Source organism: Pyrus communis, chromosome 14 (assembly GCF_963583255.1).
Source record: "Pyrus communis chromosome 14, drPyrComm1.1, whole genome shotgun sequence".
NCBI lineage: Eukaryota > Viridiplantae > Streptophyta > Magnoliopsida > Rosales > Rosaceae > Pyrus > Pyrus communis.
In genome coordinates, this window is record NC_084816.1 from 3482559 (window position 1) to 3504557 (window position 21999).

Below are 21999 nucleotides of genomic sequence, written 5' to 3' on the forward strand. Positions count from 1 at the left end.
TTCATCGAGTTCTAACTCATCAGAGGCATTTTTATTCCTTTGGCAATTGTTTAATTACTTCAAAGATTGTTTATATTTAAGCACCACCCTTCTTATCTAACAACTCTTTGACACAAATCATACGTAGCGGAACAAAATCGAGTTTTAAAAGGGCAAAATTTGAGTTCCGAGCAAAAGTGGTTTTGTAATCGAGTTCCAAGTGACATATCTCTTCTTGGGTTGGTGACCTGGCAATACTAAATCTTCCCCAAATACTTTATTTTCCAAAGTTGTCTATCCATTTTTTTTTATAAAACGATATATTTATATTAAGAAGTGAAAAATTTAGGTCAAACACATATCAAACTCGTCATCTTCAGGAGAAGAACTTAAAGAAATATCACTCGACCAAGTTGAAAACTAAATCGGAGTGCGCTACCAACTTTCCTTTACGTCAACCGACAGAGAAAATCTTGCATGTCATGGTTTCGTATCACCCCGCTGCCCAAACGTACAGTGATGAATCCGGTATGGCTAAGTTTGACCCAGAACAGAACAATAGAAGAATATATAATATGGGCTAAAAACAGTTGATATCATTTTGTTATGCTTGAAGTTAAGGCCATCTCTGTACGTCCATCATTTATAAATTTATGGGAACATTTATACAGATACTTACTAAAAAATCCTCTATGCAAATCTGAAAACCCCCCACGTGCTAAATTGCTCATCCATGAATACAAGGAGCAAAAAGGAGCCAAAGAATACAAGTGGATAAAAGGACACTACAAAAAACATCTTGCATCCACATCCTGTAGTTGTACAGAATATGTTAAGAGCTAATGTACACGTCCGATAAGGTACGGGATGACGAAAATACAACCGCGTAGCAGAGTATTCACAGGTGCCGCTACCCTTTCATATTTCTCCACTTGTCCTTCAGATCAACCTGGACGGACATAGTAACCCCAAAAGTCTAAGACACAATATTGACTGACGAAGTAGAGACATTTCAGATGAATAGAAAAACTTGTTTATGGAATAAATTTATGTGGACGGATAAACGCCGTTGAAGATATTACGAAACTTGGCGTACCTGAGTTCTCTCTTTGAATATATCAGAGTAGCTTTTCAAGATAAGGCTCCAGCTTCCTTCTCCATACCTTCGTCGAAAAACATCATACTAATGAGACTCAGAAGCATATACATACTGCTCAAACTAATATTTGCGCAAGTTGTAATGACAAGTATGAAATTTAGAGTGGTAAAAGGGAAACAAAAAGAAGGCAGAGAGAAGGGATGCGACATACTTCTGTACACCAGTCCTTAAGGTGTCTTCTTCCAATAAGCTCCATCTTTTAACTTTTCTTCTCTTACTAAATCTCGTATCCTCATGCTTCTTCAAGGGAGATACAGCAGTCCTCTTTGGGCTAGGAAGGTGAAGCCTGCCCGCATCTTTCTTTGTTCCTTCTTGTGATGTATTTATCGATTCCTCCCACTGAAAAAACAATTTTCAACAATAAGTGCAAATTTATAAGCAACCAGAACCACAAAATTGCAGAAGGGAATCAATCATAATAAAAACTGAACAAAACAACTAAACACCAGAGAAACTCATGGATTCAGTAAAATGTTTACGAGGAATATGTCATGTTCCCCTTGCAAAAAATACAAACAAATCAGGACATCAATAAAATGATAAGAAATAAACATCGTGAACATAAATACCTCGAAAGTACGGGTTGTACTATTACGTTCCGCCAAGCTAGGACGAGCAACGTTAGTCTGATTACTGAAAGAAGGATTTCTAAGATTGGCAGCATCAGTTTGAAGAGACTCAGTGCCTCCCGGGTCAACAGGCGGATTTGGAACATCCTTTTCTATTCCACTAGATTGAGGATCATTCTGATGTCTGGATGGCAGATTTCCAACATTATCATTATTAGATTGAACAGGCTCAGCACCCTTCTCGATAGATGGATTTTCTGCACCTACATCTTTTCCATTTACGTGACTTACAGATCTCATTGCCAAACTAGATCTTACAGTTTCAGACACTCGCAAAGCATCTGGAAGTGGATCTGTCACTAATTCTTGGAGCTCCGAAATACTGGATTTAAGTGCTTCCTGTGCTCTGTTAACTTCAGGGGTATCTAAGGAACCATATTTTCCATCTGATACGTCTGTGCCTAAATCTTCAGCATCCCTAATCCTAATCGGTCCTCTGGTGCGTCTATGAGCAAGGTGCTTGCGTCTAGGCATAGTAGACCTCTGATTTTCTACAAGAATTAGAAAAAAAAGAATCAAACAAACAGAAATATTATATTTTGAAACTGAAGTCTGTGCAATAACTATATTATGCAGGAGTATATTTAGCAAGGCTAAGGCAGTATTCAAGATGATGAAGGAGCATAAGAACTAAGATAATACAATACAGAGCACTCTCTCAACATCCACGCACACAAGTTAATCTCACTAAAATTACCTTAATCTCTCTCCGTATGAAAATAAAAGTACCTTTATCTTTCGTGGAATGGTCAATACTGAGACCCAGCTCCCCATTCCGACCAGGTATAGCCAAGCCTGTCTCGTTCACTTGACCAGGGGCCTGATCATCAGCCGACCTGTGTACTTCTCTGTTTCTGAATCCAGAATCTATTTCAACCAAATCATTCAAAACCAAGCCCCGGCTCACAGTAGGCAGCGAGCTCCCTGCCCGAACTTCCTTCAATGGGACTGCAACCAATATACGACCCAATTCAGACCCATTACTAACATTAGCCCCGTTGACCATTTGCCCCTCATATGTACACCCATCACGTACATTAGCCCCATTCACTGGCTGCGCCTCCAACTCAGACTGACTACCCACATTAGACCCATTCGTAGTTTGTGCATGCCTTTGAGACCCGTCACTCTCATTAGTCCCATTACCAGTTTGTGCTTCTGGCTCAGACCCATCGACCACATTAGCTCTACCTCTACTCACCATTTGGGCCTCCAATTCAGAGTGACCGGCCACATTAGTCCCATTCTTAGTTTGCTCCTCCAACTGGAACCCGTGACCCACATTAGTCCCATTAACCATTTGCTCCTCCAATTCAGAGTTATCACCCACACCAGTCCGATTCTCCATTTGCACCTCCATATCGGACCGACCACCCACATTAGTCACCCTCACCACTTCATCTTCTAACTCCGATCCACTGGGCCCCACATTTGCCTCGTCCCGCAGTTGAGCCTCCATTTCAGACCCACCACCACCCACATTAGCTCTATTCGCTATTTGAGTCTCCAATTCAGACCCACCATCACCCTTAGCTCCATTCACCATTTGAGCCTCCAAGTCAGAACAACCTTCCCCCGCATTAGCCCCATTCGCCATTTGTACCTCCAATTCAGGCCCATTACGCGCATTAGCCCCCTTCTCCATTTTCCCTTCGAATTCAGACCCACCACCCACATTAACCTCATTGACCACTGCAATGTGATCAGCTTCCAAGTCGGCAACTTCCATGGGCACATTCAATCTAATAGCCCAAGTAATAAACGGAGGTCCTAACAACGCCAAAGCTTCCTTTACATAAACCGAAACCGATCTCAGCGCATCATTCCTCGTGTTCATACTCGACAACTTCTTCGACACTCGCAAATCCCAAACCCCTGCCTCGATCTCCTCCATTCGATGCCTCAACTCCGCCGATACCAACTGGCTCCTCCCAGACCGCTCCAAAACCCCAACCCTCCCTCTCCAAATCCGATCCACGGACTCCAAGTATTTCCCACTAGGCTTTCCCATAAAACCCACTAAGAACTTGACCGTGCACTCAGTGGCCACAGAGCAGTAGGCGGCTTTCATGGATTCCGTGGTGTCAATGCCTTCTCTGATATCCAAATCCTCAATCATTTCAAGCGTTTCGAGGATCGTTTCGGAGACCGAAGCTTCGTAGACTTCGCACTCGATCGTCCGGAGGAGTACGGTCTTCTTCAAGCGATAGTCTTGGTCCGAGAATGGTGCGACTGCGAGGAGCCTCTTGGCAATGCAATCCTTCTCGCGGTCCCGAAGGAGAAGCTCGATGACCCACCGCGAAACGTCGACGTCTGGGTCCATTGAATAAGGCAATCGAAAGCCTAATTCTGCGAGAAGGGTAGAAAATCGAACGTCGGAGATTGAAAAGTGAAGATCTTGAACCGCGCAGATTTTGCTTATTTGGAAAATTTGAGTTCTTGATGCAAAATTGGGAGCGCCAAAAAGGATTTAGGGTTTGAATTTTGAAAGGGCTGGGAATTGATCATCAAAAAGACGAATGTCCACGCCCTTAAACTTTGAATTTGGGGCTATTTGTGAGGATGGTAGACGAATGTTACCGTCTATAATCTGCTGTCAATTGGACCTAGAATTTGGGCCTGTAACTTAATTTGGGCTTCTTTGATGATTTTTTTTTTTATATAAATTCTTTTTATATCTTCCAATTATCCTAATATGCAAATTATTTTTAGCACTACAAAATAGTCATTGCCAAGGTTGCTCCTTCTTATATTTGTTTAAATAGCCAAGCTTTGTGTATGTATTACAAAATATTGTTCAATTGTCATGAAATCTAATTTTCGATCATGATCATGCATTCAGTTTCGCATTTCAAATGGTTCTGATTGATCGTCTAGCACAATAAGAATACTTTTAAAAAATACGATAAACTCAATTTGTCTTGTCACTGCAACACTTCACCGTTCTAAATTCTAATAGATGAGGCAACAAATAAGATAACTTTGCCTTGAGAGGTTTTATAAGGCAAAATTTGATAACATTAGCCTAGCCATTTTCCTTATCACTTGAAATGACAAGTTCGTAGTGTGACATATAGAGAAAGGTTATGTGTCACATAAACTATCAATGATGAATCGAAACAAATAACCTTATGTGTAACAGTAAATGATATAATTAACAACTAAAAATATAAGTAGTTAATAGATAATGGGGCATTTACTTTTACCAAATATTTTTTAACTGCTTAGCTTAAAAAGAAGCAATTTAAAAAATAAAAAAAAACAATACCAAATGAGACCTAAGTTTTTCTATAAATAATCTGTATCTGAATGCAAAGCGACACGCAGTAACCATACCGTCTTATCAAACTGACTTATGCCCAACAAAATTGCACTTGAAACCCTAGGAGGAATGTGCATGGACTCATGTCTTGTAGGCCCCAAACGAATAACATAATATACCTTCAAGCACCACAACAAAGGAGTAAATTCCAACGCCGTCCTGCATTTGCATCGTCCTCCTCGTCCTCCTCCCAGCTGCTCCAGGACCCCTACTGAGTGTCAAGACCCCATAGCAGTAGAGAGAACTGGGAGAGTAACCTTCAGTCGACTCTGAACTCTCTCTCTGTGTCAATGGCTCGCTGCACTTTCAAATCGGATGATATCATAATAAAGTCGCCGAATGACAGACGATTATACAGATTAATCAAGCTCGAGAATGGCCTCTCGGCATTGCTCGTTCACGATCCTGAGATTTACCCAGAAGGGCCGCCTAATCACTCCAAATCCGTCGAACACAGTGAAGCTGAAGAGGAAGAAGAAGACGAAGATATGGACGACGAGGACGGAGATGAGGGGGAAGACAGTGAAGGAGAAGAGGATGAAGAGGACGATGACGAAGAAGGCAGAGATGGTGAACTGAAGAAGAAGGGGAAGGGTGGAGACTCTCAGACTAAGAAGGTTGGTCTTTTATTTTACATTGAAATTGTGAAATGCCCATCTCGCATTCAAGTTTATTTGATTTAATTTTATTGAAAAGTGAAAACCCAGTTGGAGAAACTTGGTAAGTTGGCATTACAAAGATAGGAAATTGATTTTAGGTTGGAAAACAGTATGCATTTTTGGTTGAATGATTGATACCCGATTACAGAAACTTTAAGATTTAAACTATTACTTGGTTACATACTGCTTCAAGTTTCCACCATCATTGTTTTTTTTCTGATAATCTATTAGCTATCGAACTTTCGTACCTTTGTACAAATTTTCATTTAAAGTGATAATGAAACTTTGGTAGCATAATTCCAAGTGGAACCAATGGTGGGTACTGTTTGTCTTCGAGTAAAACCTTTGAAATTGTTTTTGGTCATGCCGTTTGCAAGTCCGATTACTGCACTGATATTCTACTTTAATGATTGGGATGATGTTTACTCAGCTCAGTTAACAGAATTTGATTTATGTGAAGATGTTTGATCGTATTTGCAGGCAGCAGCAGCAATGTGTGTGGGAATAGGCAGCTTCTCCGATCCTTTTGAGGCACAAGGGCTTGCACATTTTCTAGGTTTGTGTTGCACATGCTTACATGGTTCATGGAAGGGCGTACTAGTGAGTGTTGAGGCAAGCATAACTAACAAATTGAATGTTTTGCAGAACACATGCTCTTCATGGGGAGTGCAGAGTTTCCAGATGAAAATGAGGTCTGTTTGTACACTGAGTATTCCTTTCTGTTTTGGGGTGCTAGTTATCTTCATTTTTATTTGCAAGTTAGTGCGAGATGTACATGATCCCTTGTGCTATTCATCATAAATGAGGTGTACTTACTGTATGTGAAATAATTAAGCCGCATGAATTTTCCCTCCATATAGATTATAGATGGTAATCTCACTATTTATATTTATTCGTTCCTCAAGCAACACCATCAGCCTGCTTAGTTCTGTTTCTTATGAAAAAAAACATCAACAGCTTGCTTGTTCTATGTATACGTGAGTGGGATGATTTGTTTGTTCTTTTGCTGCCAACCTGCTTGCAGATGGGTCAGGCTGTATGGAACACTAATTCAACGTATGATAGTGTCATTTGTGAACATTAATTTACTTATACCTTATGGGAATGGATTTCAGATTTATTACAGTAATTGTTTATGGTAGTTTTATCTTCATTTCTGCTCATTGTTTAATAGTAAAATTGATATTTAAAAGTAATCTATTTTACTTGCTCCAACATTTCCTGAAAATTTCACTCAAGCTAAATAGGAGAAGTCTGTATTTGTGGCCACTCGTTTTGACTCTTCTCTTTGCTAGTATGATAGTTACTTGTCCAAGCATGGAGGTTCATCAAATGCATACACAGAAGCAGAGCATACCTGCTACCATTTTGAAGTGAAGCCAGAGTTTCTTAAGGGTGCCTTGAGAAGGTGTACTATGAGCTCTTCATGCTTTGAATATTTATAACTTGAAGTCCTTGGTATTGAGTATGTATTGTGGTTAGTGTGGGACCATAATTCAATTCCAACAGTCAATGAAACAAGGCTACAGGTTTTATTGATGCTTCCTGCATTGACCTTGAATCTTGTGTTGCCTCAGCATTTGTAGTTGAAAATGTTGTATGATTGTCATACTTGTGTTTCAAAAGCATCAAAACATAATATGGCGTAGGAAGTGTAGGTTAAATCATTAGATTACGTGTTGTTTATTTATTTTTTATTATTTTCTGAATGCATGTTAATGATATTACCTACTGGTGCACAACCATATAAAAATGTTGGTATGGAAGTGACGTTCTCCAATTAATAAGGTCCAACAGTATGTTTCTTTTGGTTCCTCAGTGTCTGGCTCACCACAATTATTTCACTGGATAAAAAATGTTCATAAATAGTTGTCAAATTAATATGCATGGTAAAATTTTCTGTGCTCAAGGTTCCAATTGCAATATATTTAGCTAATAGCATGTACTTGACCCTTTGTATGGAATACTCTAGTTATATTTTTCTCATTCAAAATTGCTGTTTCAGAAACCTGGTTTGTATTCATTATGGCTCTTTATTTTATCAGATTTTCTCAGTTCTTTGTTTCACCTCTAGTGAAAATTGAAGCAATGGAGCGAGAGGTACAGGCTATAGATTCAGGTGCATGCATGTCTTACCTACTCTTCTTGATTCCAGCTTTTTGTTTACAGTATTGCTCAATGCAAATGTTCTAATGCTGAATGGTATTCTTTGTTGTTAATGAAAATGCAATGCAGAATTTAACCAGGTTCTGCAGAATGATTCTTGCCGCCTTGAACAAATTCAGTGTCATACATCCGCACCCCGTCACCCATTTAATAGGTTCTGTTGGGGTAAAACTTTAATCCATTGTGCAAACTTGTCCCTCTCTTCCTCTCTCTCTCTCTCTCTCTCTCTCTCTCTCTCTCTCTCTCTCTCTAAAAATGTATTTTGTACATTTTTTTATGTGTTCTTGAAAGGAAATAAGAAGAGCTTGGTTGATGCAATGGAAAAAGGGATCAATTTACGAGAACAAATACTAAAGTTGTATAAGGATTATTACCATGGTGGACTGATGAAGCTAGTTGTCATTGGTGGAGGTGAAAATATTCCTTTCCTATTTTCTTTTGCTCTTTGTTCTTTTTTTTTTCTTTGACTATTGTTTATTTGTGGATGAATGTTAGTTAAAAAGAGCTACCAATTTTTATATCATGCACAACACACGGTGTGCTTGAATGGAAATAATGGAACATTTTCAATTTGACTTTGTGGATTTCAATCACATTACTAATCTACTTAGGGTTTCTGTTCTGTGGATGATGGTTCTTTGAACTGGTAGGGGTTGATACTAGTGTTCACTATTAGTCTATTACACAATAGAATATTTGTGTATCAAATAAAAAACCATCCATGTGATCATGTCCAATCATTTATGTGTACGATTAGCCAACCAATTAGAATATTGCTTATTTATCAATTCTATTTCATGTTAATTATAATAGTTCTAATTGCTGCAGAATCTCTTGATTTACTTGAGGATTGGGTTGTGGAATTGTTTGGTAATGTCAAGAAAGGCCCCCAAGTAAAACTGGAGTTTAAGGGGGAAGGTCCTATCTGGAAAGCTGGCAAACTATACAGGCTAGAGGCTGTTACAGATGTTAACATACTCAACCTTACATGGACATTTCCATGTCTTCATCAAGACTATTTGAAGAAACCAGAAGATTATTTAGCTCATCTACTTGGACATGGTAAGATGAATCATTATTATCTAATCTGATGTTGATTATTATTCCTCTGCAGGGAACAAGAATTTCTTCAGCAGAAAAAAAAAGGACGTTAATTTAGAATTTTTCTATTTTTTAGTAAAAGCAGCATTTACAAATTTCTAAAGTAGACGTCTCTAGAAACTTTGATAGTAAGATCTAGTTTTATTTTGTTCGAAGGGAGCCCGAATCCTTCAGTTCCATCTGTCACTTTGCATCTCATTGATATTTTTTCACCTTAAAATGATATCTGACAGTGTCATTGCTTTTCTGCATTAGATTTTGTTGCTTTTGCATTTCATGTACATTACATGTTATTTATTATATCTCACAATGGGATTAGTCATCTAAATTGTTTGGCCACCTATGCCATGATGAAGTGACTTTAAATTCTGAGAACTAAGTTATGGGTTTTTCAGAGGGCCGGGGAAGTTTGCATTTTTACCTCAAAACCAGAGGGTGGGCAACATCTTTGTCTGCTGGTGTTGGGGACGAGGGGATGCACCGATCTTCTGTGGCTTATGTCTTCCGCATGTCCATACACCTCACTGACTCTGGATTGGAAAAGGTAGCATCTCAACTTATCCCTTTAGAGAATCTTTTGGTGGAAGATAAATTTTCACAGATTCATAGTTCTATGTGGGCAGTTACTATAAACATCAGTAACTGTGGAGCAAAGTTTGCTTTTTTCTTTATTACTTCTCATTTTTTTTTATGTGTGATGCTTATCTTGCAGATTTCCGAAATAATTTGCTATGTCTACCAATACATTAAGTTACTGCGTCAAGTGTCTCCACAAGAATGGATATTTAGGGAACTTCAGGATATTGGGAATATGGATTTTAGATTCGCAGAGGAGCAGCCCCAAGATGATTATGCTGCAGAACTTGCAGGTTTTCAAAATTGCACATCTTACCTTGGTCATGTTTTACATAACCAAAAGTATCCCTACTTATAAAAGATTCTTCATGATATCTATATTTTGTGTTTTTTTTCAGTCAAAAAAGGATATCTCCAAATTCATGACCTGTTTAATATTGTGAAATCTTATTGTTGCAGAAAATTTACTACTGTATCCAGCAGAGAACGTTATTTATGGGGACTATGTGTACAAAATTTGGGACGCAGAATTGATAAAGTATGTTCTTGGTTTCTTCACACCAGAAAACATGAGGGTTGATGTGGTATCAAAGTCCTCAATTAAGTCGAAAGGTAAATCACATATGCCCCTTTATGTCAAAAAAATAAAGTAGAAGAAAAAACCTAGAAAAAGAGTCTTGTTTCCATCTTGCAGTATTTATTTATGACTACGAATGTAACCATAAGTTTTATTTGTCCCATTTTAAATGTGTGATAATTTTGAAGTGAGCTCTGTTCTTCCTAACTGTTTCAGATTTCCATTGCGAGCCTTGGTTTGGGTCACATTATACTGAGGAAGATATATCTCCATCTTTGATGGATATGTGGAAGAATCCCCCAGAAATTGATGACTCATTGCATCTCCCTTCAAAGAATGAGTTCATTCCTAGTGATTTTTCCATCCGCTCTGATAACCTGTGCCTTGATCCTGCAAATATATCTTATCCAAGATGTATAATTGATGAACCATTAATAAAGTTCTGGTACAAGCTCGATGATTCATTTAAACTTCCACGGGCAAATACATACTTCCGCATCAATCTGAAGGGTGGATATGCTAATCTGAAAAGTTGTGTTTTGACTGAACTATATATTCTCCTTCTTAAGGACGAGCTGAATGAGATTGTGTACCAGGTTCATGTCTTGCCCTTTATAACTGAATATTTTGTGCTTCCATTTAGATAGCTGATAACTCTTTTGTACTTGAATACATTTTAGGAAACACTGGTTGCATTAAGTTTATTTAGAATATATCTGCGGTCTCTGTCCAACTTTGTTCAGTTAGAGGGACTTGGATGTTATAGTGACTTACAATACAGAAGAGGAAACTGGTGTAATTAATTGCCCAAACAAAATATATTCTTTTAATTTTTCATTATATAAATACAAATGTTATTTCTTATCCATATTTCCCTCATTTTAATATTCTCAATATATAGTAATTCGGTTGTAAAAATGTGAACTTATGCTGCAATGTAGTTATTTAGTTGATGCTGTATTTCATGAATATAGGTCTTTTTGACCTCATGCCGACTTATTTTTTTCAAATCAAACATACTTCTGAAATGGCTACATGAGAATATCCTTTGTTCTGTGCGTGCAGGCCATTGTTGCCAAGCTGGAAACTTCTGTCTCTGTGTTCAGTGACAAACTGGAGCTGAAGGTCTATGGATTTAATGATAAACTTCCAGCTCTCTTGTCAAAAGTATTGGCAACTGCCAAAAGTTTCATGCCAACAGATGATCGTTTCAAGGTACATGTGTTGCCTTTTGTTTCCATCACTCCACTCTATGTCTGGTTTAGTTTGATTTTGCATACCTTGCTTGTTTCTTTTGGCTTGTCCATTGCTAATTGACACTTTAACAGGTCGTTAAAGAAGATATGAAGCGAAGGTTAAAGAACACCAATATGAAGCCTCTGAGTCACTCATCATACTTAAGACTGCAAGTTCTGTGTCAAATTTTTTATGATGGAGATGAGAAGTTGCATGTTTTGGATGAATTGTCTATTTCTGATTTGAAGTCATTCATTCCCGAGCTTTGTTCCCAGGTACACTACACAAATGTACCTATATTTGTTATAGGTTACTGCTGTCAATTCGTGAAACTCAAGTTCTTAACATCATCCTCCAGCTGGGTCTATTTTCATGAGAAATCCATGCGGTTCAGGCTTCTTGACCTCATATTCTTTCACTTTGACATGTAACTTGATAAGTGCAGAGTAGTATGTTCTGGTGAGAGAATTGGAGAGTTGCTGCCAAATGTGAACCCAATAGTTAATTTGACTTTTCTTTAAAAATAATTTTTTATATTTGATTTTAGAATTATTCATTTATTTATTTTTTCTCAAAGCTCTTAGAATTAGTTTAATTAAGGCATTTGCTTCAGCTTACCCTCCCCTTAATATGTGCAGCTATACATTGAGGGCCTTTGCCATGGAAATTTGTTAGAAGACGAAGCAATTACCCTGTCAAATATATTCAAATCTAATTTTTCTGTACCACCACTGCCTATCGAATTGAGGCATAAAGAGCATGTTATTTGTCTTCCTCCTGGTGCTAACCTGATTAGAGATTCCAACGTGAAGAATAAGTCGGAAACGAACTCTGTGATTGAGGTAACTCAAAATGGAACATTTTTGTTTCGTTCTCCCTATATGAAGATGTACTTTCTTTTTCTTATGCGTTGATATTCTTCCCTTGGTTGTGGTTTCATATTGCAGCTGTATTTTCAAGTTGAGCAAGAAGCAGGGATTGAGTCAATCCGATTGAAAGCATTGATAGATCTTTTTGATGAAATTGTGGAGGAACCACTTTTCAATCAACTAAGGTGATTTTATTTGAGGCTGATACTTTTAATTACATACTGGCTAGCAAAAGAATCTGGGATCTGATAAGAATATATTCTAATATATTTGAATATATGTTCGTATAATTGTCCGCTATTTCTGGAAATAGGACGAAGGAGCAGCTTGGATATGTTGTTGAGTGTGGCCCACGGGTAACATACAATGTATATGGCTTTTGTTTCTGTGTCCAGTCGTCTGAGTACAACCCAATCTACTTACAAGGGAGAGTTGATAACTTCATAAATGGTCTGGAAGAATTGTTGGTAAGCAGTCAAATTTCCTTCTAATTTGAATGCTGCTAGTTTGAGCATCTCATAAGCTTTTTAAATATTGAGCTATGCGAAGGTGACTTGCGAATGCGATTTTGCAATTTGAGGTTCCCTATTTGTTAGATATATAAATTAATTTCAGTTTGTGGAAAACTTCGCTTGGATCTGGTATCCTTGTGTTATTCTACTTCCATGATTTGAGTTGCGTGATTATTGTTTCTGCATTGCGATTTCAGTTACTGAGAATATGTGTGCAGGTCGGGATTGATGATGATTCATTTGAGAATTATAAAAGTGGACTGCTTGCTAAGCTATTGGAGAAAGATCCATCCCTCACATATGAAACCAATAGATTTTGGAATCAGATTATCGATAAAAGGTGCTGTTATCATCTTTGGTTTGTCCAGATTGTGATTTCCAAGGATTGCATTTAAACATCATTGTGTTTTCTTATTATATGTGGTTTGGGACTTACGGGCCTTATTTTAATTTGCGTCGCAAAAAATAAAATAGGAGTGGAATCGCAATTAGCTGAAATTGCGTCTTTGAACTTTCTAATCATTGTGGTTCGATGCTCCTTCTAACGTAAATACTTGTTGATCACAGGTATATGTTCGACCAGTCAAAAAGAGAAGCAGAAGAACTCGGCAGTATTCACAAGAAGGACGTTATTGACTGGTACAAAACGTATTTGCAACAATCATCTCCCAAGTGTCGTAGACTAGCGATTCGTGTTTGGGGTTGCAACACTGACCCGAAAGAGGCGGAACAACAACCGAAGTCTATCCAAGCCATCGAAGACCCTGCAACGTTTAAGAAGTCATCAAAGTTCTATCCTAGCCTTTCTTGAAAATGTGAACAAGCTTTGAGTACTTGATTAAAAATTGAACTATATTGGACACACTGAAGGCCTCAGTTTCAGTTTTGGCTAGGTTGTGGGTGGGTGGAAATGACCATCTGGGAGAGGAAGTGAATGAGAATCCTTTTGAGTAATTGCCTATTCCCTTCAATAAAATAGGGAAAACTTATTTGTTCTCGGAATATGCCACATTATGCGTGATTGACTTAAAGTATCACTGATTAGACGAAGCAAAAGAAATCAATCAGGATTATATTGGGTTCAAATTTCCAAAGTTTGTTTTGAAATGCACATGGTAGGGTTTCGGGTTATATGATTGAGATGCATTTAGGAGCTTGTTTGTAGGGTCCTTGGTGAGCTCCGATTAAGACCATGTTCTTATTTTGCCCCATCAAAATCTGATATGAAGGTCTATCCTCTTTCGAAGAAACTCAAGACAAGTCCTTGTGAAGGGCACTTTCAGAGACGTCTAACTAACTGTAATATAGATAATTTAATCCCCTATGCTCCCTTGTCGATAATTTGGTTTATCTAATGCCATGGACATGGACGCTTAGGAGCTCTGGTCACTAATCATGTTCCTACCCAACATTTGATCAAGTATTATTATTGAAAATGACAAAAAAAATTAAGAATTAAAATAAGGAAAAATGTGTTTTGTGGCTTAAATTAATGTTTTCAAATTCCTGTTGCTTGCTGGATTCCTTAATTATGTGGTGTTACTGTGCTACTGAAGGCCAATGACATGTTTTATCGTGTGACAGTACAGTTGATGCGCATTAAAAAATAACACACAAAAAATGTATTACTACGATACTTGTCAAATTTGGACACATGTCATCTTATTAAATGAATGTTCTATTAACCAGCATTGTCACGTGACAAAAACAACTCAGCCGAAGTTTTTCGATCTCATGTTTTATAAAAATCTCTTGATACATGCACTTAGAGAAGAAAAAAAATTTCACTAAGACCTTGAAGAATAAAGATCCTAAGATAATCTTACAAATATGTACACAATCTGCGGTAAAGATTGCAAGTCCTAATGCAATACTCCTTTATTGGATTTGCTAGAAAATTTAATTAAGCCCTAAACCCCAACTCGTATATTCTCTTCTTTCAAGCGTGGACAGGAATTCATCCAAGACAAGGGAACCGTAGGGTTTTGACGTGGGACAAAACGGTGGTTTAAGATGCTTCCTCATGGCTTCGTTTCTTGGAGATTACAAAAATACATAATATTGTCGTACTTGTTGCATGGGATATATTTTCAAAGATTTACAAAAAAGTGATGCATGCATGCATGAACGCTAAATGCCGAAAACATAAAACTAATATGCATGTGCTCATAAGATTGCAGGACCGACATGTATATATGATATATATATATATATATATATATATATATATATATGAAACTTTTGGAATGTTCCAGTCGGAAAAATCAATACTTTCGTCTGTTTGAAAATCCAGTTTTTGTTCTTCATTGACAATGTCAGGTATAGTTCCTAAGGTGGATCTAGAGCTAGTGCTGGCCATTGAACTAGATCTAAATAATCTACTCATGAAATGCACAAAACAAGTATACTATAGCAATGATAAGGTTGTGATTAGCATCTATCTTATCTGCTTTTCAGATATCGGTTGGCTCTGATACCAAATGGGGCGGAACTAACAACAGGCGGCAAAGCCGGCCATAGAATATAAAGTGCGGAAGTAAAACATAAAATAGCAGCAGGTGGCATAGCCGTCCATAGAATTTAAAGTGCAGAAATAAAACATATAAAAACAGAGTAGCATATCAAATAATGAATTAAACGTAGTGATGCAAATATATTTGGAAAATAAGTTTTATTGAAAACTTACTGCAATGCAGATAACAAACAGGTATTGCCTAATGGCAGATGAAACAAGTAAACAAATTGATGGAGCTCGCAGGCATCCTGAATAATATATATGTATTACAAGTGTTTGGAAAATAATCTCAGAGAGATGTTGTTGAACTGAGTTGTTCTTGAAGTTAAAAACTTATTCTCTTCTGAAGATGAATCCTCGTTATATAGAGCGAGGAGGATGAGACTTGGCCAAATGATCCGGGAATCCCGCTGTCTGCTAAAGCTGGGTGAAAGAATAGTGAAGATGCTTTGATTCTTTTACAAAAGTTAAATGAATAGTGACCTTTTTGTTTTTCACTATTGTGAATAGTGACTTTTTTGTTTTCACTATTGTGAATAGTGACCTTTTTGTTTTTCACTATTGAAGAATAATGCTTTGTCTTTTGCGGAAGAGATGAAAACAGCTACTGCTGATGATGTTGCTGGGCTGACACAATCACATGGGCAAATATTGCTTTTCAGATATCAAATGGGTCCTGGGCATCTTGAAAATCTGCTTGATCAGCCCATTTGGCGGGAAGCTGAGACGAGGCATCAGAATTATCTGAATCTGAGTCTGAACCTTTTTTCTTTTGCAGCAATGCTGCTTCCGCCATTAGCAGCTGAGCCATATCCAGTAGTTGGGTAGTTTTTTCTTTCTTTGAACTGGAGGACTTGGCTGACTTGGAAATTCCTTTGAGAGAGGAAGATGGACTAATGTCTGATAAGGACTGAACTGGTTCCTGAGCTTTTGGTAATTCAGGAAAGTGCTGATTTTCTGGCAAAGCCTGTGAGGACGAAGTTGAAGCTTTGATTGGCAGTGCCTGAGAAGATGCCTGGGGAAATTCCACTTTTACAAGATCAATAATTTTTTGGTGGTTGAATTTATCCCACCATTTTACCCATCGGGTTCTGTAAAGACCACTAGTGTCCACTTCAAAGTTCCATTTGAGAATCCATGGGATCTTGTACTTGGCCATGAGCAGTGAAAAAATAGTAACTCTGTTGTCGAAACGACTTCTGTCAAAACTGGGCTGGAAGTTGTTTGTGAGAACATGACGAAGGTCATCTGGAATGATAGAAGAGCTTGGGCCATGGGAAGCCCACCAATCTGGAAACCATGCAGGAAACCGCAATCTGAAATTCTTATCAAAAGTTATGAACCATGAATGACTAAAGTCTTCTGTCTGGTGGAGAAAAATGTTAGTCCATGCTTGGATATAATCATAGTAATTGTAATGATTGTTTGGGATGAGAACATGCTGGGTATGAAGGGGTTTTGTGTGAAAAAGGGGAATTCCCCATTCGAGTTCGGTAAGGAATTTTCCAATATGGAGTGAATGATACAATATTTTGTTTTGGTGAGTGGTACTGTAAATTGGCTTAATAGCAATGCTTTCTGTTTCTGAAAGGATAGCCTGGTAATATTTTAGGCTTTTATAGGATTCAGTTGGTAAGAAATGAAAATTTGGTGGAAGGAGTAATTTGGCAATTCGCTCTGGGGGTTGGTTTTTGTCAATATGAAGAGGAATGCTAAAAAGCTTTTCAGAATGAGGGTTCTGGACATATGGTGATGTTTTAGCATAGCTAGGTGTTTTTGGTTGTGAGGGAGCTGGAGAACGAACTGATGAGTAAGGATCATAAGGGGTGGCTAAGGCCGTTTGGTAATTTGGTCGGATATTTCCTACTGTTGATCCTAAGGGAGTAAATCTGTTTGTAATGGCGAGGGCCGATGAAGAGTCGGGAATAGACTCTTGTTTTATTGGTGCTGGAGTTTGGGTAAGGGTGGCTGGGAGCCTTCGTTGCTGAGTAGGATTAGTACCCATTCTTCCCCTGCAAAAATTCTCTGGTTAGAAAATCTGGGATGCAATTCTGGCTGCCTTTAATGTATTCAATATCAAAATCAAAAATACTTAATATGGCTTGCCAGCGTGCAAAAATCTGTTTTGATGCAATATTTTGAACATCTTTTTGTAAAACATGTTTTGCAGATTTGCAATCAACACGAACTAAAAATTTTTGATTTAATAAATCATCTTGGAATTTGCTAATACATAATACAATAGATAAAATCTCTTTTTTAATAGTACTATAGTTGCTTTGAGCTGGATTCCAAACCCCTGAATGGAAACGAACAATTTGTTCAGGAGTTTCGGAAGAAATTTTTTGTTTAAGGATACCTCCATAACCGATTTCAGATGCGTCGGTTTCGACTATTTTGAGAGAGCCGGGAGTTGGAATGCCAAGGCAAGGCAAAGTCTTGACATGATTTTTGATCTGTTTGACAATGGAAGTATGATTTTGTGACCATGATGGAGGATTTTCCTTGAGACGATCAAACAAGGGCTTACATTGTTGACGCAGATGAGGATAAAATTCTGAAACATAATTGAGAGATCCAAGGAATCTTTGAAGTTGGGTTTTATCAATAATTTGATCTGGAAATTTATCAGCAAACTGGATGACTCGATCTATTGGTTGAATGGTAGACCTGTAAATATGGTAACCTAAAAATCTAACTTTGGTTTGAAATAACTTAATCTTAGATGCCGAAACAACTAACCCATTGGACCTAATGATCCTAACAAATGCATGCAAATGCTTCCAATGCTCTTCTATTGATTTTGAGAAAATTAATACATCATCAATATAAACAATCGAAAAATGGCTGTATTGATTAAAAATTTCATTCATGATATTTTGAAATTCACTTGGTGCATTTTTCAAGCCGAAAGGCATTACATTCCACTCGTAATGTCCGAAAGGAGTTACAAAAGCAGTTTTGTATTTATCAGATTCATGAATTTGAATTTGCCAAAAGCCTGATTTCATATCAAATTTAGAAAAAATAGTTGCTTGAAAAAGTCTTTTTATCAAATCTCTTTTGTTGGGAATTGGATATCGGATCCATTCTAAAACATCATTCAAGGGTTTGTAGTTAATAACTAATCGTGGAACGCCGCGTTCTAATTCTGCATTTTTCTGGACATAAAAAGCAGGGCAAGACCATGGAGACTTGCTTTTACGGATAATTCCTTTTTCCAAAAGTTGATTAATTTCTGTTTTACAAAACTCTAAAACTTCTTGATTCATTTGAATCGGTCGTGCTTTTGTGGGGATTTTTGACTCAATAAAATCTTTAACATAAGGTAGTTTAACAATATGTTGTTTTCTGTGCCAAAAAGCATTTGGAAGATCGGAACAAATTTCTTTAGTAAGCTTATCGGAAAACTGGCGAATAGCATTTAGCAAAGATTTGTTCGTCAACTGTTCTTCAATTCTTTTGTGAATAATTTCTTCTTGTAGAAATGCAATTTGTTGGGATTTTGCAGTAATTTGGTTGAGGGTTTTCGAAACATTATCTTTTTGAAGTTGTTTTAACTTTTTAAGATCTGTTTCCATGCAAAATTCAAAAGTAATTTTTTGGCCAAAAACCTTGGTAGAAATACAGTTATGATGAACTTTGAAAGGATAAATTAATGCAATGAAAGGGAGTCCCAAAATAACTGGATCAGAAATATTTTTGATTAAAACAAATGGAGTTTTAAAACAAATATTTTGTTGACAAACATGGGCTTTGGGAATTTCATATTTTAATTTCATCGGGGATTGATTTGCAGCGCTAAGTGTTTCCGTAGACTTGTGAAAATATTTAGTAGGTATTAATCCTTCTTGAATGCAATTTAAATCTGCACCTGAATCAATTAAAGCGATGGTTTCTAAATGAAAATCTTCGATTACTATCGTAACTTTAGAATACCATTTTCGAATTCTTATTTTGTCCAAAAGACTTAAAACAAGTTCTTTTGAAGAAGAAGACTTGGTTGAGTGAGCGTCGGAATCGGAATTTGAGGAAGAACCATTTTGTTCTTGGACGAGCTCTTGCGTACGTACTCTACTGAGTTGTGAACGAATTTCGGTATTTTCGGATTTTAAAAACTTAATTTCCGATTTGATTTGATTAACTTCTTTTTGCAGATCTTTGAGGGTGATCTCCTTTTTGTGTTTATTAAAACGTTCCAAAGTGGTACTGAGAGAAATCTTTTGAGAAGAAATTTGACTAGTGCCAGGTTCATGAGAAGAAATCAAATTTTTGAGTTTTTTCAAATAAAAAGATTTTAAATCAGGGTCATCGACTTTACTAATTAATTCCATTAAAAACTCTTCTTGTTCTTCTTGCTTATTAAGCACTGAAATTTTATTACAACAAGTGTCCGTGCATCCAAACTTAATGTTTGGCGAGGAGACGTCGCTAGAACTGCTAGAGTCGGAGACGGAAAATTCGGGATTTTTGTCAGATTGACTAGAGTCGGTATTTCTAATTTCTAAAGCCTGGATAAGTTGGACCTTCTCTTCTTCAGAGATTTTTAGTTGGTTAATAACCTTTTTAACCTTGCATTCATTTGCATAATGACCAAATTTACCACACTTGTAACACTTTCCCTTTTTATTTTGAAAATCCTTTTTAGACCTTCGAAAAGGTTTTTTGTTTGAAGATGGTTTTTCATAAAATTTATTTGTCTGAAAAGGTTTGTTGGAAGATCTTTTGTTTTTATAAAATCTGGATTGATGTTTAGAAAACTTGCTGGTTTGTTGGGCTTTTTTCTTTTTACTCGAAGGAGCGATTGGAGGTAAACCATATTGTTCACAAAATGTTCCAAGTTCGTATTTAGCAATAGATTTATCTTTATGAACTTGTTTTGAAATCTTCATGTCGATACACATTTTCAATCCTTCCTTTTGAATAACATTAACTATGTTACCATAAGTAAGGGTATGATAAGGTATGACACCTTCTTCATTTACTAAAACATTTCGAATTTTGTGAGCAAAAAGATTTGGTAAACCATTGATAAATTTTTCTTTCCAAAAAGGTTGATTACTATCTTCCCGAAGCATAACTCTGGATATGAAAACATCTTTATACCATCTGAAATCACTTAAGGTTGGACACCTTAAATTACTCAGTTGGTCGTGAATACGCGTAGTAACGTTGCTGGGTGTTCCTATAAAGTGTTCTATAATCGTATAAAGTAAAGTATTTACTCCGTCGGGTATTCCTTGTCCTATCGTTTCGTCAAAAATGGGAAATCCTTCCTCATCTTTTTTGACCGCAAAGCGTATTTCATCTCTGGACTGAGAAGTTAAGTGCTTCTCCCACCAAGAATGAAGCATTCCAGTGAAACCAGTGACGAGAAGATCAACGATTTGTGTTTGAGTAAAATTGTGATTTGAAATGTAGCTATTAGCAACCATGGACATGTGTTGAAGTTTGTTCAAAAGTTCTTGTTCGGATAAGCCATCTATGTTCCACTCATAAAGTCTGTCGGCTGAAACTGAAAATTGATTTTGAATATTTCGTTCTTCAAATTGAAGGTCAGGAGGAGTTGGCCTGGGATACCAGTTTTTTGTGAGAGAAGTAGGGTTGACCGGATGAGTACGAATACGTTTTAAATCAAAAGTTGGTTGAAGATCAATGTTTTGAAAAATATTTTCAATATTTTGGATAGCAGAACTAGTTTCCGTGTCCTGAGAAGAATCAGAAGTATTTTCTTCTTCGACAGAAACATCATTGTTTTGCAAAACATTAACAACTTTTTCTTTTTTGAGCTCAGTGAGCATATGATCAATTTTTTGTAAAGTAGTCATGGATTTTAAAGCAGTGGAACTTGAAGCAGTATCAGTAAAATTTACTAAAGGTTTTTCTTTTGGAGAAGATTTTGGTTGAGACAATTTGTCGATTTTGGTTTCAATTTTATCTAACTGTTTTCCAATAGTATGAAGACTTTGGTTTGTAAAATTATTCTGTTCAATGACAGGTTTAAAACCAGAATCTTCTTTTGGAATTTTAAAAGGGGTTGCGGGGATGTTGGTATTACCAGTGGAAATCAAAATAGTTTCTTTGGGAGGATGACTGGAAGAAATCAAAGTTTTGTCTTCCTTAACCCAATTTTCTTTGGTAACAACCGTAACTTTATTTTTTGTTTCAAAATGTTTTTCAATAAAATCAAAGAAAGATATTTCAAATTGGTATTGTTCTACAAAAGCTTTCCATTCGGCATATATGGCTAGCTTTTCTTCATCACAATACTTTTTTCTAAAAATATTTCTTCTGGGAATATTTTCCTCAGAAGCGATGTCAGCTTTAAGCTTCCTCCATCGGATTTTATGTGGTTTGTTTAAAACAAGTAATTGGTGATTCACCGATGTTGTTTCAAAATCAGAAGGAGTTGGAGAAGTGGGTTCCTCTTGGTTTGGAGGATGATAAACAGGATGTGCAACTTGTGAAGAGGTGTCGACAGACTTTAATTTGAGTAAATCATTGACTAGATCTTGTTGTGCAGCTTCCTGCTCTTTTAACTTTTTGTTTACTAAAGATTTGATCAAATCTTGATCTCGACCCAGTCTATCGGTTGACGTGGATCCAGAAAAAGACTGTCTGCTAGGAGTAAAAGATTTGTGCGACAAAACTGATTCACAAGATTTTCTTGCTGGACGATCAAAATTGATTTTAACTGTG

The 21999-nt window shown here is 37.0% G+C and overlaps 2 protein-coding genes across 4 annotated transcripts; one reads left to right on the forward strand and one right to left on the reverse strand.

Annotated features, from left to right (window-relative positions):
* Positions 1-567: 567 nt before the first annotated feature.
* Positions 568-4267, reverse strand: LOC137716152 (uncharacterized). Its single transcript, XM_068455554.1, has 5 exons — positions 2497-4267; positions 1708-2258; positions 1290-1477; positions 1076-1142; positions 568-928 (listed from the first exon to the last, which is right to left on the reverse strand). The coding sequence occupies exons 1-5, from the start codon at positions 4088-4090 to the stop codon at positions 890-892; spliced, it is 2439 nt and encodes an 812-aa protein (XP_068311655.1). The 5' UTR covers positions 4091-4267; the 3' UTR covers positions 568-889.
* Positions 4268-5106: 839 nt separating this feature from the next.
* Positions 5107-13871, forward strand: LOC137715304 (nardilysin-like). Of its 3 annotated transcripts, XM_068454584.1 has the most exons (19): positions 5107-5706; positions 6229-6304; positions 6394-6440; positions 7044-7156; positions 7794-7867; positions 7984-8079; positions 8206-8325; positions 8743-8976; positions 9411-9559; positions 9728-9884; positions 10051-10203; positions 10385-10764; positions 11234-11383; positions 11497-11679; positions 12043-12246; positions 12352-12458; positions 12587-12740; positions 13004-13125; positions 13353-13871. In XM_068454584.1, exons 1-19 carry the CDS (start codon positions 5380-5382, stop codon positions 13594-13596), a joined length of 3090 nt encoding a protein of 1029 aa, XP_068310685.1. In that variant the 5' UTR covers positions 5107-5379; the 3' UTR covers positions 13597-13871. The 3 variants fall into 3 exon arrangements, with proteins under 3 accessions (XP_068310685.1, XP_068310686.1, XP_068310687.1); XM_068454585.1 differs by lacking the exon at positions 5107-5706 and having other exon boundaries at positions 6252-6304; positions 7052-7156; XM_068454586.1 differs by lacking the exon at positions 5107-5706 and having other exon boundaries at positions 6254-6304; positions 7052-7156; positions 7823-7867.
* Positions 13872-21999: the final 8128 nt, after the last annotated feature.